At 39.1% G+C, this 18,004-nt stretch overlaps 3 protein-coding genes across 3 annotated transcripts in view; 2 read left to right on the top strand and 1 right to left on the bottom strand.

The window, feature by feature from the left end:
- Positions 1-5,251, bottom strand: part of oxct1a (3-oxoacid CoA transferase 1a) — a 44,345-nt gene extending 39,094 nt beyond the window's left edge. The window contains exons 1-3 of the mRNA XM_056375663.1: positions 4,977-5,251; positions 3,161-3,269; positions 2,551-2,641 (exon numbers count right to left, since the gene is read on the bottom strand). Of these exons, the coding sequence (XP_056231638.1) occupies positions 2,551-2,641; positions 3,161-3,269; positions 4,977-5,081 (305 nt within the window). The 5' untranslated portion in view covers positions 5,082-5,251. The remainder of the gene's footprint in view (positions 1-2,550; positions 2,642-3,160; positions 3,270-4,976) is intronic.
- Positions 5,252-5,509: 258 nt separating this feature from the next.
- Positions 5,510-8,645, top strand: rimoc1 (rab7a interacting mon1-ccz1 complex subunit 1). The gene is made up of 6 exons (XM_056375665.1): positions 5,510-5,665; positions 6,402-6,511; positions 7,315-7,461; positions 7,800-7,931; positions 8,117-8,231; positions 8,318-8,645. Exons 1-6 carry the CDS (start codon positions 5,572-5,574, stop codon positions 8,551-8,553), a joined length of 834 nt encoding a protein of 277 aa, XP_056231640.1. The 5' UTR covers positions 5,510-5,571; the 3' UTR covers positions 8,554-8,645.
- Positions 8,646-9,482: 837 nt separating this feature from the next.
- fbxo4 (F-box protein 4) lies at positions 9,483-12,941 on the top strand. Its single transcript, XM_056375664.1, has 7 exons — positions 9,483-9,778; positions 10,436-10,710; positions 10,801-11,021; positions 11,404-11,479; positions 11,587-11,759; positions 11,873-12,099; positions 12,214-12,941. The coding sequence occupies exons 1-7, from the start codon at positions 9,611-9,613 to the stop codon at positions 12,295-12,297; spliced, it is 1,224 nt and encodes a 407-aa protein (XP_056231639.1). The 5' UTR covers positions 9,483-9,610; the 3' UTR covers positions 12,298-12,941.
- Positions 12,942-18,004: the final 5,063 nt, after the last annotated feature.

Below are 18,004 nucleotides of genomic sequence, written 5' to 3' on the forward strand. Positions count from 1 at the left end.
TCATATTTCTTTGTTGCAGTATTTCACACCTGAATTAAGATTTAGGTAATAGCCATGTTTATTTTGTTAAGCAGTGAAGAATTATTACTTATTCCTGGGATAACACTAGTAATACAAGTGTAAAATCATTTCACTGACACTACAAAACATAACTACTTCTTTCACCTTCCAGCCATCTTCCCTACAGAGCCAGGCAATTTAAACACGACTCAGCTGTGACAAAGAAAACAGTAGATGTACAATACATAGGACTGGTAACTTTAATAACCTCCCCACCCCTGGTTTGCAAAGTAAACCAGATACGTGCCTGTCTCTGTCTAAAAGCCTCAGAGCAGTATTCACACAGACACGGTATGTACAACGGTACAAAATGTACTACAGTGCTAACTAAATAAACATGTAGACTGCGTTGTGTATAAGAAATCTCACTATGTTGGAAGTTGCTCAGAAACACTCAGAAACTACACAAAAGAGACAATATGGCAATAAAACAATTTGCAAGTGGTTACAGTTTTCCCCAACAAGTATTGTCTGCAGAGGGAGAACACTGACTGGAGCAATGACTGTTCAGAAGGATGGCCTGATTCAAGCAAACAATCTGAAGAATCAATATCCACTAAAAATCAAGGTCCACAAGAAAAGTCTAGTGAAGCACACTAACACACACTTCACGGGTCAGTGTTTTTCAGGCTGAAACAACTACTGACGCAGAGAACTGTGTTCAAACAAGCTGTGGCATAGATTGAATAGTCTCTGTTCTACAGTACTGTCCTTTCCAAAGTCTTCACTTAACTACAGGTATTATATTTTGCACTTTCAGTAGTTGAGCCCTAGTTCTGGCCTAGGTAAAAAAAAAACAAAAAAAAACAATACAGTGTTCAGTTTTTGAAAGTTACTGAAAATAGCCGCCATCAAGTTTGACACTCAGTGCCCTTAGTAATATCAGTCCATGCACAGCCATGCAAAGAGGCTACTCAATGATAAAAACCAGCAATGTAGTGAAGGTTCTTCATAACATTTATTGATTAAAAAAAACTATACTATATTACTATTGATTTCAGAACCTTTTTTCCAACACTCTAAATCACTCATTTTTCTCAACATGAATACAAAAGACACAAAATCCAGCCAGTGCAGCCAAGAGCAGCCAAGTGCAACCAGATAAATATTTATGCCAGTGTGTTGCATGTAACAACTAAACTTAGTGATATGGTAACACAAATAGAAAATTGTATGTTGTGTTTAAAATTGCAGTCTTAGTGTTTATATCTTAGTAGATGAGATGAGCTTTTTGTCTCTGGCTCAAGTTTCAGTGTTGCTGTGTAAACAACTGAGGTAGGCGTCTACTGGCCGACAGCACACTGGGTTTTAATTACGGAAGAAAACTTGACAACTGAAATGACAAAGACTATGCAAGAGAGACACAACAATATGCTGAAAACTGTCCAGGAAAATTGCAGTGAAACCCTTGAGGTGTTAGTGTAAGGTTAAGTGTTTCAGTTAAGTCTTGAATATGGTTTAGTAGACTTTGTAGCGCAATATTTCGAGCAGGAAATGTAATCTTTTAGTCTTACATGGGAATATAACTTCTCTTTTTTTCTGTGTATCAATCATTTAACTAGTAATAATTGGTCTTAAAGGGATCTCTAGAGAATGTGACCTTAAATGAGCTGTTGACGCTCTTCATTTTTGCAATTTGTATTCCCTCAAAAACGAAATGATTTTCTTTCAAGGATAATCTTTATTCAGACTTTAATATATAATCATGAACCCAGTGCTTAGCAGAATAAGTTGCTACATCTCTAGGTTGAGACACTACAAAACAAAGAATGCAATAAAAAGAGAGAACACATAACAAAGGGCATTATGGTCAGCAGTAGCTGACTGCCATGTGCCAGAAAGAATTTCCAGTCTAGATATACACACAATCACCTGACCACTGAACACACCTTTCACTTGTGCCTGCAGCTCTGATAACTTATCAGAAGCTAACATCTGGGTATCCAGGCGTACGCTGCCTGTCTGAAGACACAGCGACAAGGTCAACAATACCTCTCCACTGTGAGTTTAAAACAGGTCTGTAGTGATGTGAAGTGAGAGACTCCACCATGAGTCCACATCAAGACAAAGAAAGATAAGCTGGAGAATGAGCAGCAAGGGAGCGTCTCACTCTCTGAATCCTCTTTCGGACAGCCCCTGCTGTCATTTGTCAATTACAACTAAGACTGTAAAGCATATGTCCGACACTAGTAGCTGACCTCATGAAACTGTATGTGTTCTGTAACTGGAAAGTACATACTTATTTTATTTTTCCTAATATTGAAAAAATAAAACTGAATCCAACTTTTCTCACATCACTCTTTTTAGACATATCACTTTTTTTTATTAGGGAATAATACATGTGTCGCCAATATTTAATATCAAAAACTAGTGATGAATCTGGCCTTTTGTATATACAAGATTTTGAACATAGACTGAACTTTATTTTCATTCAACTCTTGAATGCACACCTTCTGGTGAAACAGATGCTTTATGCACATACATACTTACCCTGCATTGTTGCTGACAGCAGTGAGACTCTTAACACCCGTCTTCAGTAAACTGTTGATAAGATTCTCCGGGATACCACATAATCCAAAGCCTGAGTTGGAACACAAAAAATAAAATGTATAATAAATCAAAAATATGGAAACAACCAAGGATAGTGTGTGTGTGTGTGTGTGTATATATATATATATATATATATATATATATATATATACACGAACCAATACAAAATCACACAGGGAAACCCAAAAGTTCAGTAACATGGTAAGCCTTGGATCAAGCTCCAGGTAATTCCAGTCCAGTGTGCATAGCATGCTGTTAAATATTTCTTATACTACATTGAGTGAAGCTGATTTCTGCTGGTCTGTTTTTTCCCCATCAGACAGACATGTGACACAGTGGAAAAAATGTTGAACAATGTCACTCTGAACTTGACTATAAATAAGAGCTGTGGGATTTGTGTGTGCTCTGTGTGTGGACGGTAATCAACCAGCATGCTTGACAGAGTTTAAGCTCCATTTGCTATGAAGTGGTGCTGTGCTAATTTGCCATCACTGTCACTGTGGTTGTGTATGCCCTACAACTTTGAGTCTGTTTTTTACATATATCTTACCTCCCACCAGAATGGTAGCTCCATTTGGGATATCTTTTACCGCCTCTGCAGGATCTGAGTAGAACTGTGAACTTCTCTGGCTAGAGGTGGACAAGTAACAGCCACAGATCTGTAGAAAGTAGAACAAGAGGTACAAATAAACCTTAGACAATGTTTTAATTTATTCTTAAAAAGACCTCAGTCAACAGCACAAACCCACTGTAAGTGATTCTGGAAAAAAGAATATCAGTTTAATGTTTAAAAGTTTTAAATGTAGCAGTTCAAAGACCAATGCCTGAGGGCAGCTGATATGTACAGTTTAAATAGTTGATCTAGTTCATTCAGTTGAAGAAGGGAAAGATAAGCAGATCTGCAGAGCAAATCCTACAACAAAAGATGTGGAGATTTAGGGGAGCCCACAGCCAAGAGTCCAAGCCCAACAGAGTTAGCTGACAACTCAAATTTAAAATCTTCTGTGTCAACAGAGATCAATGAAAATTCTACCTGTGGTGCTGGGACCAATTTTTTCAAAACTATTTTCCAAGACATTTAGTTGTGTTTTACCACTATTCATTTCCCAGACACTAGTACAGGGGACTGGAATCATGAGCGACCTCCAAATACCCATTATACAGACTCTTTAGTATTACAGTGCTGACTATGTGGACTGCAGTTGCATTATCTGTAATGCTGACATCTGATATTACATATTTGAGATTTCTGGATGCTTTTTAAATACTGAACTATTTACAGCACTGTTGGTCAGACAGTGGAGGAGGAGGAAACTGCACACTACTTGACAAAATGAAATAACTGACTATCCATTTTAAAAGTTCTGTAGTTCTCTATGAACTACAAGGAGAAAGGCATCAAGTCATGATCAGCTTATGTAAGGTCAGTTGTTACTGTTGCCCAGATAAAGGTTGACATTATTATACCAACTGCAGTAAAATCTTGAAGCCACTGAGGTCAATTTTGACAGTACATGTTGTAGCCTATGATGTTAAATGGGAAGTTCCTTTTGTTTGTTCATCCGTAACACACATTACAGACACTGTCTTGATCAGAATTTAACAACATAAAATGACTAATGCATATCATTACTTTCTCCCATTCCTGTCAACATTACATTGCTGATTTGTTTGTCCTTTCATTGTACAGCTTTCTGCATTTCAGAGACCAAAGGTAAGATTTTGAAACCCTTATGCATTTTGCATAAGCGTACATGTCCCCTATGCATAGGAAAAACTTCCATGCTCCTTTGAGAATTTCCTAAAATTGTTTCTTTACTTACGTATCAGCTCAGATATCACTTTGATTACCACGTTTTACTAATACTGCAAAGCTATGCTGGTAGGGGTGGATTAAGCAAACATTTCACCAACAACACACACGCACACCTTGGCACTGAACGTTATCAGCTATGCTGCATTTCAGGCTGCTTGTTCGACTAATGTTCATCATGCGTTTCAAGTCACTGATACGCGCAATGACATATGACCTGAAATGATTTAATTCACATCATGCATGACTTTAAATTATCATCGGTTTGTAATATTACAGCAAAATGAGATTTCATAAAAATGTTTTGAGGTTAAGTAACTGACAGCTTGAGGTCACTTCACGATATAACCGAAAAGTAAACTTAAGTTAAACAAAAAGAAAAAGATAGGTAAATTACCTGATTTAGTTCACTTTGTACTGAAATGCTGGACGACAAAGAAAATAAAGGCCTCATAATATTATGACTTTTTAATCTTTGCCCACTTATTTGCAATAATCTCAATTCAACCTTCTTATTTCTACAACTAATTAATGTTACCGTTTATATACCGACCTTGCTCAACTGGTGGTTAACGAGGTTTAATTTGGTTCTGTAGGGACCTGAGAGGTTTTTGAAGATTATATTCTCCGCTCTGCACAAAGCTTTGAGGGCCGCCATGTTTTGAGGCTACACACGGGGGATGAGCCGGGGAGCAGAGTGAAAGCTCTAGCCGGTGGACGACAGATGATGCAGGCTGAACACAGTCGCAAAATGTGGGTACTAGCGCTGCTAGCTCACTAACAGAACAGTCAGCGCCACGATGACATTGGCTGGTGTGTCAATGGGCTGGACTTGCATAAAGGGGAAGGGGAAGACACAGCAAGCCGGCAAGCTAATTTAACTTTAACCCTTTCACCACCATTACGCCATTATAAAGTATTTGATGTGTATTTTAAAACGCGCTAACCTTAACGTTATTTAAAAATGTAAGGGTAAAAAAAGTAATGCAATAAACATTACGGCAATAGCGATGATTAAACGGTATACTTCGAGTGTAAAGTTACTCTCGGCGCGCGCACATTCACAGAAACACTGATGCCTTGGAAACAGACATGACATCTACGAGCACGTGAATGATCCCTCGCTCACGTGACGAATAGTTTTAGTCATGGCCGACGACTACAGGCGACAAGGTTTCGAGTTGGAGAGAAGGATATTTGAGTTAGACATCAAGTGTTCTAGTCTCAGAGCTGAAAAGCAAGGTATCGATAAGACGTTGTTATTTTTTTTCTCTTGTGACCATTCTTGGCACCTCGTATGCGTGGCTAACATTCTTGTTCAGTTTATTAGCCAACTAGCAGGCTAGCTAACGTTATCTAACGTAGCTTGCAACCATAACAACAGCTGTTGTCTGATGAAATGTTGCATGTTGACAAATGATACTCACCCTAGCAGTTAACTAATGGGTGCTAAGCCGTTAACTCAGTAACTATATAACAACGTGTTCTCACTGACTGGTGATTATTTTTGAAAACATAGTGTTGCGAGTTAACGGCTAGCGTAAGTTCGCTAATGTTAGCTAAAATGCATGATTGTTGACAAACGTTTAGCTGACCCTGAAACATGATGCTGCGTAATGCTAAATAAACCAGTGCTGAGAGTAAATTGTTCAAGTAACATTGCCATTTTTTTTTAAATAATAATTTCTATCTTCACATTTTCACTACATGTCAACTTTATCATACGCTTGAAAATGTTAGTCCACAATTCTTGCCATGATTGTATACTGTTTTGTCGCATAGTCACACTGCCTTTCACTCCGTAACGGTAAACCGTCTTCTGCTTTTGCGTCTAACGAATTGTTTTGCAGAAACAATGCGTGTAAATATAAAACGCCAATAATCAACCACAGTAGCCGGAAATGTGTACCGTTGAAGATGACCTGTCTTGATTATAGATATGCAATTGGTAATATGTTAACATATCGTTCTTCCATAGATGATGACTATTTACAGAATGCGTCTGCCATACTAGACAAGTTGAAAAGCTATTACAGACAAGGAGGGGAGAGTAGCAACCTTTCCAAGCTGCTTCAGGATTACACACAGGTACTTCATCCCATCAAACTTTATTAATTGTCTAGAGATGCTTCATGGGTGATTAATATCTAATTCTTTTTTCTTTCAATTAACCATTTAGTTTACAAAATATCAGAAATTTGTGAAATTTCCCAATTCAATCTTCCTGCAGTCAAGGTGATCTTGAAATGACACGCTGCTTCTGACTAAGAGCTGAAAATACAAAGGTATTCAGTTATGTATAAATATAACTCAGGGAAATATCCTCAAATTTCAGACAGCGAAGCCAGCAAATGCTTGGTAGCTTTGCTTAATTGATGACATAAGCAAATAATAAATTACCAAAATTGCTGTGGCTTATTTTTCGTTTTACCCCTATATACGACACACCTTTGGCCTTTCAGTGGCCCTTCAGTTTAGCATTTGGAGTGAATATGTATGCCCAAGCTGTTAAATAGTTACTTAACTGGGTACAAAGTCGAAAAGGTTGGGTAGATCAAGGAAAATCAAGGGTATGTTAAAGTCAGTGATTAGCTACACACTGTTAACTACTTTGGTTAAGGTGGTCTGTGAAGTGATCTAAACCTCTGACTGAAAAAAGCAAGGTTTGGAGAAGAGGCTACAGCTGTGGCTACCACTTCCTGGCAGATATATTATTACAGTTTCATCCCTTATCAACCTTATTAATGAAGAACTCAATTAAGTAATTTAATGAAAGGAGGGAGGTAACTATTTTTGACATCTTTAACAGATTATTGTAGTTTTGAAAATGTTATAGTTTTTTTCACATTGTATTCATTGTTAGGTGTGTTTATATATTTGTTTTCATTTAGGTGATCCTTGACATCACATTTTATGAAGAGAATAAACTGGTGGACCAGGAGTTCCCTGAGGACTGTTCACCATTTAAAATCCAGCAGCTTCTGCAAGACTTGACCGAGCCAGAAGTTTTGGCAGGGAGGTTAGCACCAGCACAAGAGGTATGTATATATGTGTCTCAAAACGATCTTGTGTGGTGATGTTACTATCTCATTCTACTCTATGTGATCAATAAAGTGTTTAGGATGAAATCAGGATAAGAGAGAACACCAATGTCCAATATATAGTTTGATATCTGAGGAAAAAGATGTGGAAGGCTATAAAAGACATATAAACACAAATGGTCCTACCTACTGCTTGATTATCACATATTCCTAGTATGATGTCTATTTCACTTTAATTTTCTCTCTGGTTTATGGTTTCATAAAACAGATTTTTGCACACATTTACTTCTAAGTCATCATGTGACATCACTATTCATGTCTTTGCTCTATGATAGGTGCAGTCTGTGTTGGGGCTCGAGCTGTTAGAATGCCTCTATTGGAGACGTGGAGCTCTGCTGTACATGTACTGCCACACCCTTCATCAACGAAAACAGTGGATCAAGAAAAACAAGGATACATTCCTTAAGGTACCATACTGTGAAAAGATCTAAGTAGATTCAGTAAGTTGTATTTATAAACAAAGATGTGGGCTTGACTGATTCTGCCCCACAAATTGACCTTTTTTTTTGGTGAAAACAATAGTGTACAAGGTTTTTTGTTGGTATGCTGATATTAGGCTTAATGCTCATCTGTCTCTGATATTTTTATCCAGTGTATTCAAGAAGGTGTGCGCTACCTGATGCGGATGCTGCAGGTGAGAAACTCTGTGAAGCTCAATGATGGGGTGGTGCTCCATGACACTGCTACAGCAGGCTTCCTGTCTGAAGGTAAATATGTCATCACTTATCTTTGAATAACAAAAACTTTTGCTCTGCATTTGATCATGCTCACTACCTGCATATGTTCTGCCCAGGCATCTTCTCAGACACACACCTGTTGACGATGATGTACATTGGAGAAATGTGTTTCTGGGCAGTCAAGTATGAAGACTGCAGTGCTGACACAATGGATCGGAAAGAAGATCGGCTCCAGTTTCGGGACATTGGCACTCAGATCCTCAACAAATATGTGCTTGCCTGCGAGGGCCCTCTGCAGGGCCAGGGCTGGAACACGGAGAATGCCAAGGAAATCCTTAGTATTTTACAGTGAACCAAGATGCTCCTGTGTTGAAGTTGCCCTCAGGCACAGATCTAAGTTCAGTATTCAAATGTGTGTCAACCCCAAATAAAAATTGAACCCATCAGGTGGGATGTAATGTTGTGGAAGGTTAAGGGGAGGCACAAGGAGTATGTGAAGAGGAGTCTTTGGATCAGTGTCTACAGGCAACCTAATCCGATTCCAATCGGCTCCTGGCCGAAGCAAGTGAATGAGAGGTTAGAAAGTATAAGATTGGTGGTGTAAAACTGGCAGGGGCTGCAGGGGAGGCTGTTGAATAATTTTTTGCCCTGTCCTGCTGAAAAAGCAGTTATCATCCTGATTACAGACTGTTGACTGGGGCACTTGTTTTGCTCTAAGAATGTGTTATAATAACATTAATATTAATATAAAAAGGTTATTAATAAAATTGACCTTTTTTTCCATTTTTTAAGATTGTTACAAGTTTAAAGATAATCCAGCTGGAAACGAGACATTGCACAGTAACATTTTATTTATTGTTTTGCCATTTTTTGTTATGCTTTTAATATATTATAATTGCATATACATTAAATATGTATGTGTGTATAAACATATACACACAAGAGGCTAAGAAAGGTGTTGAAAAACAGTTTGACAATGATGTATTCATGATCATTTGAAGTATGTTCAGATTTGTTCATACCAGCTTTGTAATGCGCCACTTGTATTCCCATCTATTGCAAGTTCCATTTTTCTGCCACTTGAGTAACTTTGATAGTATAACTATTAGTAGAGAATCTGTGATGTTTGGACAAAAATCATTTTCTGTTTTTTATGTCCTCGTTGACAATAAACACGCGCGTTGTTTTAAGAAAAAAACACATTTATTTTGCATTACAGTTAAAAATTTGCAGTTTGCACATCAGCTACAGATTATTGTAGAACTACATCACCCACAATGCCGCACTATCGCCAGCATTAAGGAAGTGTGACAGTGATAGGGACACGTTCTGTTTGTTGACTTCTCTCGAGTCCACTCACTGCACCGTTTAACCAGTTATTTGCACATTATTATCACACATCAGAAATCATGGCAGGAACGATCCAGCAGCTCAGCGAGTCTGTAGTGATCCGCAGTCTCAAACGCTTCAGAGACAGGTACTTCCCAAACAGTGGTAGAGGTGTCAAAGAAGACATGAAGCCTGCTACAGACACGGAAGAAGAAGAGCCACAGCTGGGATTTTTGGACAGCTTACCGGTAGGACAAACACGACTCATAAGAGGGAATATTTTTCCTTTAGTCAACTAAACGACAATGGTTTGAGGTCAATTTTTTTTTATGTCTGTGTTTAAACATCTCATTCATGGAGGTAGGGCGAAATTATACATTCTAACAATTTCGACTCTATTTCTCCGTACAAATGGCAAAAATCACAACAACAAAAAACTCATATTACTGTAAGTGAGACAAGCGGGGTCAGAGGTCAGTGTGGTGAAATGAAACACATTTCTTCGAGCTTCCTGCCTCTACTCCACTGCTTTTTAAAGGGAAATATTGTATTTCCTCCATTACGTTTATCTGACGGCGTACACGTGAAGATTTTTATCTCTTATCACACAAAACATATAATTATCTTATAACAGATCTGTTGATATTGATTGTCCACTGTTTCCTGCTGTCTCCATGACACTGTTATGCTTTGTTGTCCATTAGCTTAACTGTGGAGATATTTGTGTTAGGCCAATTGTTCAGACTATGTAATAAATTAGAGCTTAAACTTCTCATGGGCACAGAATGAATTAAACACAGCATCCAGCTTGTCATGTGGGCACATACCAGAATATGGACTCACTTGTTAATGTGAGTCCATATAGTGAATATGGACTCACTTGTTAATGGCCTGTCCCCCAAAAGGTGGACCTACAGTTCCTGATTATGACCCTTCTGTCTCCTGCTGTTATCTGCCGCCTGGGAGCCACCAGTCGGTACTGGAGGGCCATGGTTAGAGATCCATTACTGTGGAGATATTTCCTGCTCAGGGACATGCCCTACTGGCCCTCCATTGATCATGTGACCATGCCCCAACTGGAGTTGTTGGATGTACCACTTGTCAATGAAGATGAGAACTTGGATGATAGAAAAGAAGGGGAGGACAAAGGGATGGAATCGAAATTTGACTACATGTCAGAGTGGGTATCTTTTTCTCTTCTCCTGTATCGGGATCAGTTGGTAACTGTTGGACAGAAAGTTTTTTTGACGACTTTTTTTTGCCTCAACAGATACCTGAAAGGCTGCCCATCCTGCAGACAGCAGTGGCTCCCTTCACGACCAGCGTATCAGCTTGTGACTTCATTTCTTCAGTCTCTGGTGCCATCGTCTGAACCACGTTATGCCATGTTTGGCCCTGGCATGGAGCACCTGGATGTCTCTTTGGTCACAAGGCTCATGTATGCCCCAGATGTGCTTCCTGTGTCTGGCACTCCACACAGACAGATAAATGGTGAGATAAATTTGATGTTGAGTGCTGGTGATGAAGGATAAACTTCTCCTGGTCCTTTTTAATCTTTAACATCCTAACTACCTTGAATCAAAAAATAAATAAATCCAGATTCTTCTTAAAAAGAGGCTGTCACTGGGATCCAATTGTTGTATATCCAAACTATAAATTGAGACAAATACTATATTAATGAATTTCACACATAGACTCAATCAGGTGACAAATTATTGTAAAACAAATAACTTTATCTTACTTGTTGTAGGTTTATTTACCTACCATTAGGTGGCAGTATTGGCCCATATTTATTATCTAACTTGTCACTATCAGCAAAGATACCCCAAGAATATAACTAAACTAGCCGCTAATGAACCTTCTTTTATCCTAGGTGTCGGCTCAGGGATCAGTTACATGTTCAACAACCAACATAAATTTAATATCCTGACTCTGTACTCAACCAACAGGTAAACTCATAGCATTTAAAGTTATCACATTAGCTGCGTTTGTTTGTTATCTTTCTCTGCATGTTATTGTGGATGTTTCACAGTCATTAAACCTTGTCTGTCTGCAGGGCAGAGAGGGAAAGAGCCAGAGTGGAGCAGCAGAGCATCAGTAATAAACTTTTTACCTGTGATGGAGCAGACGACTCAGGCTACCCAATCTACAGCCCCGCCCCTCAGGTCCAGCAGGTGTGCCAAGTGGTGGATGGTTTCATCTATGTAGCCAATGCAGAGCCAGGGAAAGGTGAGATAAAGCATTTAAATTTGTAGCTTCTGCTTCTACCACGTCACTTTGTGCACTTTGGTTGTTGAATGACCAGCACAGCACATTGGCATGAACGAGCGTGTCGTAAACAGGTGGATCGATGTCCGAGGTGGCTCAGATCCGGGCTGTGCTGAGCTCTGCCGGGGGTTCCACATCCAGACCTCTGCTGGTGCTCTCCTGTGTCTCCAGAGAAGAACCACAAGCAGTTATGACCACCAGCCAGCAAAATAGCGCATACAGAAACAGGGCCAGGTGTCGAACTCCCTGTGTTGACATGGCGAAGAGACTCGGCTTACCGCAACTGGCTAACCCCTGGATGGTAAGTGTTTGATATTTGGTTAACTGAAAGGCCTCTACTGCATTTATAACCACCCAGTGTCAATATGTGTCCCAGATTTTCAAGCTCTGTTTGTGTTTCTCTTTCTATAAACAGGTGCAGGATACGGTGGCAGAATCCCTGTCAGGTATTCTGGAGGGCATTTCCTGGTTGCTGAGATGTTCCGGAGTCAAACTCTAAAGTAGCTAGTTCCCTGACTCCTGCGGCTGCCAGACGAATTAAAACCACAGACCTCATTGCTGCGTCATCCCGACACCAAGACACACTACGGTATTTTTCTTGAGTAATGTGCACCACGTGTGCACTGAATGTCTGACTGGAGCACTGCCTGTGAAATTTAATTAATTGAATGAGCAGCGGAAGAGATGGTTTGCTGGCTATTGTTCATAAGGGAGATCTGACAAAGACCCTGATCTTATTTACAGAATGAGCCATATGAATATGAATTACAGCAGGATAGAAAGTTATACAAACATCTGGGAGGTTCACAGTAACCCCATGAGCTGGTTTTGCTGAACACTAAGTTCTATGGAGCAGCTATAAATATCCTGCTTGAAGTTACACTAACCAAAAGCATTGCTGGTACCTTTACTTCTGACTTGAGTTGTTTATAGTCAGGAGTCTTTTGCCAGCAACCTCCCTGCAAAAAGTCAGCTTATGTAACTTTCAGACAAAACCTGCAGCCGTCTGATCAATGATATGCACTCTCATACTGCAAAGATGTGGCTTTTGGAGCTAAACTATGATTCAAGCAATGGAATTGATTTACTTTGTTTTAAATACTTTATGTTTATGCAATTAAAATAATGTTGCGTTTTGATAAATGGTCAATTCTTTGTGATTTTAAATGTTGACTTTATTTGTTGCACAATTAGTTTGTTCTACAAAATTTTCTGGTGGCTCACTCTTTTATTCTCAAAGCGCGCTTATAACTCACTGTTAAACGTCTGACCAGTACATCACCGCTAAATAATTACAATGACAAAATTATTCTATGTATATGAGTCACTTTTTTTTTTTTTCCTTCATTCTTCTTTCTATCTCATGCACATATTCAAACGTTAAAAACCTGTGCGCAATGGAAGCTATTTACTTTCTACTCACTTAACTAATGCGCCACTCTCTTGCCCTGTCGTTCCTTTCTTCTGAGCTCAGCACTGGCATGTAAAGTTGAATTCACATTTGTATGTCAGCAAGTAACCGTTAGTGCTGGGTTACCGAAGTCGTGCCTTTCTAACGGCCTTTGAGTTTTTTTTTTTTTTTATTTCAACATTTTAAGGATGTTACTAACATATTTGCCAAATAGGAAAATCCTGGCAAACTAAGACTTTATTAAATTATATTAAATGACAAAATACAACCAAAGCCAAATCATAAAATGTAACACTGTAAAGAGACACAACTTGCGTCTCCAAAGGATCAGGTATTAAATGACTTCTTGACTAGCAAGTGAAAGGATTCCATGACCACGGAGATAGAAAATGTTGGAAATCAGGAGTTCAGATTTCTAAAGCATAAAGGCTTTTTTTTTTCAAAACTTTCTCCTGCAGATAATTCATATGCACAATTTTTAAAGGACTTGAAAATCTGCCTCTTAATAACATCAGCACATGTGGCTTTTTATGTTATCTGGCAACAGATTCTGCAATATCAAAATGGAGATACAAGCCCACATTTAGACACTCGGCTGGTCATTTTAGATCCGCATTGATTGAAAATAATTCAGTAACGCACTCCATGTCTACTTTTGTTTAAAACTAAATGGCAGCGCAATTGCAACACTTAAATCATCACTACAATAATGTCATAATGTTGTGTTTTTCCTCTGAAAATTACCAACTGTTTCATAGTTAGTGTCCCTGGTGGCAATGTTCACATGCCCTAATGGCATGTGAACACCGCATGCATGACAAGATAATGTGCTTCACTGATGCTCTTTTGTTCTAGTCCCCTAGGTAACCACAAATCATTGGCAAAAGTATGTTCCCCCCACAGCCCTTCCATCAGAAGGTTCCTTAGCCTCAACAATCATTTTCATAGACACAGATTTAGAATAGGAGCATGATTGGTGCAATTTAGGTGCATTAAGCTGAGCTGAATACTGGTGAAGCGGAGATTGATAATTTTTTTTTTTTTCCTTTTTTTTCATCACTGGTGAAATTGAAAGGGAAATGATGGGGGGCTGCTGTGTGCGTACATCTGTGTGTAGTTTGTGTGTGTTTGTGTAAGAGAGAGAGAGACAGACAGACAGAAAATGACTTTTCATCTCACCATATACCTCTGTTCACTATAAACAGGATGTCTATCTCTTTAGTCCTCACTCTATTACCTATTGTGTGTTTGTGTGTCAGTGCATGTGTGTATGTGCATGCACGTTCATGCTTACACAAACTGTCAAACAATGAAGGTAGACCACCAAAAAAAGAAAGTACATAAGCCATGGGACCCTGTTTTTAGGGCAGGTATGCAGGGAATAACTGTCTAATCCTACGTTATTACTCTGTGATCCTGATGGAGCCAATGAAGGTAGTGTGACCTACCACTGAGCAAGGACTGGCCACTGGCAAAGTGGAAAGATAGTAAAAAGTGGTTACAGTCTCAATGAATGAAGACGTGAGTGAGTTGCAGTCTACAGATGAACTACTTTAATTTGAATTTAGACTAAAGGAAATAAACTGCACCAGAATTAATGAAGTTACTGTGTGGGTTTGCAGCCAGGATGTGTTGGATCCACTGCTGGAACTTGCTGGGGTAGGATATTTTCAAGGTCTGTTTATTTAGACAGCAGACTGTGGACCATTAGCACACGTCTCCACATAATGGTGCACGGCTGGGGTTTGGTGGGGGAGGCTCCCGGGCCATGTTTTGGTATTGCGAATGAGTACCAGACCTCCAGCTGCTTCTTGTCCTCCACAACCAAAAGGGGGCCTCTGGGATATGATGTCACAAGGAGGAAACCCCTATTTACTGACCCGAGACATCTGCAACGTTATGAGGAAAGTTAGCATACCATGCATGTATGATGTCTATTGAGACCACCAAGAATGCTGTGTTTTGAAATGGCTCCTAACAACATAAAGCCTTCTCCTTTGTGCTCAGCAGACATTGAAATGACAAACCAAATTCCCTTATGAAACTTATTAATGTAGCATTTAAGATATCAGAATAGTTCTCTTGTCTGTGATCTAGGTTTTGCTGTAATGCCATGGGAGAGAGAGATGTGCCTGTGTGTGCAAACAGACTTTTAATAAACTTCTTTATACAGCCTGAGGCAATAAGCAAAAAAAATAACCAGCAGTATTGCACAGACAGTCTGTTTACTTATGTAACATGACGAATATTTTGACAGAGGTATTTCCTATATATTCCCAGAGGTCTTCCCTGCTAAATGAAACTTAAGTTTTCTTGCTGTTGGACATGTATAATGTCTCATTTTATGGCCATGCTTAAGTTGGTTTACACACAACTATTCATTCAGTATTGGTAAGATATAGTTAAATATTGAATCTGGAGACCCATATGTACCAGGTAGTATAATTGCAAAAGAAGCAGGGCTTTTCTTATGAACAGTTACACAGAAATTAAATCAAAAGATGCTTTCTGTTGAGTACATATTATTGAAAGCATTGTTTGTGTGCACCCACATAAAAGAATAGATGGGGTGGACACACTAAAAGCAACAATTGCACAATATAAATCTAGAATTATGCAGTGACTACTCCTGTTGCCTTGCTTATATTAAGCCTTTGTTGAAAATGTATCCGTGCTTTCCTAGGCTGTAGGTTGTGGTGGTGCATAATGTGCACTGAATGCATACATGCCAGCTTATTTATTAAAATCAGGCTGTGTGCCATTAATGCAACGTTGGTGCAAAGATATTGCACATGTAGAATTGACACGAAAACATGAGCAACATATAGATGCGAGTGAAGTAACTACTATTAATCTAATGAAGATTTGTTGCTGTGTCAATAAATGTTTGACTTGAAAGAATGAACTTGGCTCTAAGCACTGTTCAGAAGGGTAAATACAGTAATCACAGCAACCAACTCTGTCTCACTTCCTTTTCGGACTTCCTCTTTTTACATCACCCTCTCCATCTCCTACCGTTCCTCTTTATCACCTTTGTCCCATCCCACCCTTTTCACTCTCTCCTCCTTTCATTAGAGTTAAGTCCCTGATTTGTATTCCACGATAACAGCAGAGATTAAAGTAGGCATTGAAAAAAAAAACATCATTTGCATGATGTATTCACTGATTAGGCTAAGCGTCCCTCTTAATTGGGTTGTTTTGCACATGGTGGGGCTCTCATGCTGATACTCTGTGGATCTTGCTCATCCCATGCAATCTCACCAGTTCACTTCAATTTCCTCCCTACTTCACTGCATCCATTGCCACCTACCTCCTGCTGTCATATATATATGGCAGGTTAGGGACTCGTGATACTGGATTAGGGTTCAGAACTGTTAGTGGTGAATTATTTGTGGATCACTCTGATCCTATCAACAGCTCTGTAATAAAGAAGATATGGAACCAGGAGCACCGTGATGTGTCCTTAAATTAGCTGCTGCTGCTGCTGTTGTTGTTATTTCTATGTGTGTGTGTGTGTGTGTGTGTGTGTGTGTGTGTGTGTGTGTGTGTGTGTGTGTGTGTGTGTACGCGTGTACGTGTGTACGTGTGTGTAGGTGTGTGTGTGCGCCCTGTAGCCATCTCCTCTCTTTTATCCTAATCCAATAGGCAGCAGGGTGCTGACACAGTTGTGAATGGTCACACTTGCAATGTGAGCCAGTACTAAATGCATTACAGGTGACTTGAAGGGGATGACACAAAGGGCACTCTTTCATTATGTGGAAAATAAAAATAGACTGCCAAACATGAAAGACATGGTATTGCAGGAAACAATTTATGGCTGTGACATACTATATGTTACCTGAGGCAACTATGAGCAGTTAGGTGGCTCAGAAACTGAAAACTAAACAATCCTGTAAAACAACCATTTATTTAATGCCTTAATTCTGATGAGAATTAAAAAAAAAATCTCTGGAAAAGTGATTTTTTCATTTTTTTATTTTCATTTTGTCAACAAGTTCCATGACAAAACAAACAAACAACATGTGTAACAAGGCAGACCTCCACTGCTGCCAAAAACCTAAATAGATGAGACACATTATTATATTGGATGACATGTTCCTTGATTACATCGAACTTGATCACTGTAGACTGTATTTTTTCAACTGATCCTGCATACATCATCCCCCTGCTCTAAATACTCAGTCACACCTAATCCACCGCTGAAAATAGTCCCCAACAGAAGCACCTTTTTTTTCAATTTACTTCAGTTTGACTAATGTTTTCTAAAAACTGTAGTGCTCAGCTGTTTTAGAAACTGATTCAGCCCATACAAAAAATGAAACTACATATGACCCATTTTAAAGATTCACGTTTTCAGAGAAGTGGTGGAGAAGTTAGAAAGAAATGAGAGAGTATTGCTCTTTACTCTTCTTTGCGCTTCATCTAATCCAAAGTGTCATTAAACCCATGCATGTGGTGAACTAAATTAACTCAAAACATTATCACTTAATATGATTCTTTTAATAATCAATCATCTCAAGCTGGGAAAACACCTGCTGTAATGGGTGATTTAAGAAAACCCAAAAAAAAACAAATAGTTTTGATGATTACTTTAACTACCATTACCAGAACTCACAAAACATCCCACTGAGGGTGTAGCTGTAGGGCTTAGCTTGGAGGCAACCCAGTTCAAGCCCTCACAGTGACATCAGTCTGTTGGCCAGATGTATTGTTCTGTTGTCACATTCAATACAGCATAAGTCCACATGATCACTCAAGAGCAGACAAACATGAGTATTCCATAACAAAGGAAGTA

Source organism: Seriola aureovittata, chromosome 5 (genome assembly GCF_021018895.1).
Source record: "Seriola aureovittata isolate HTS-2021-v1 ecotype China chromosome 5, ASM2101889v1, whole genome shotgun sequence".
NCBI classification, from domain to species: domain Eukaryota; kingdom Metazoa; phylum Chordata; class Actinopteri; order Carangiformes; family Carangidae; genus Seriola; species Seriola aureovittata.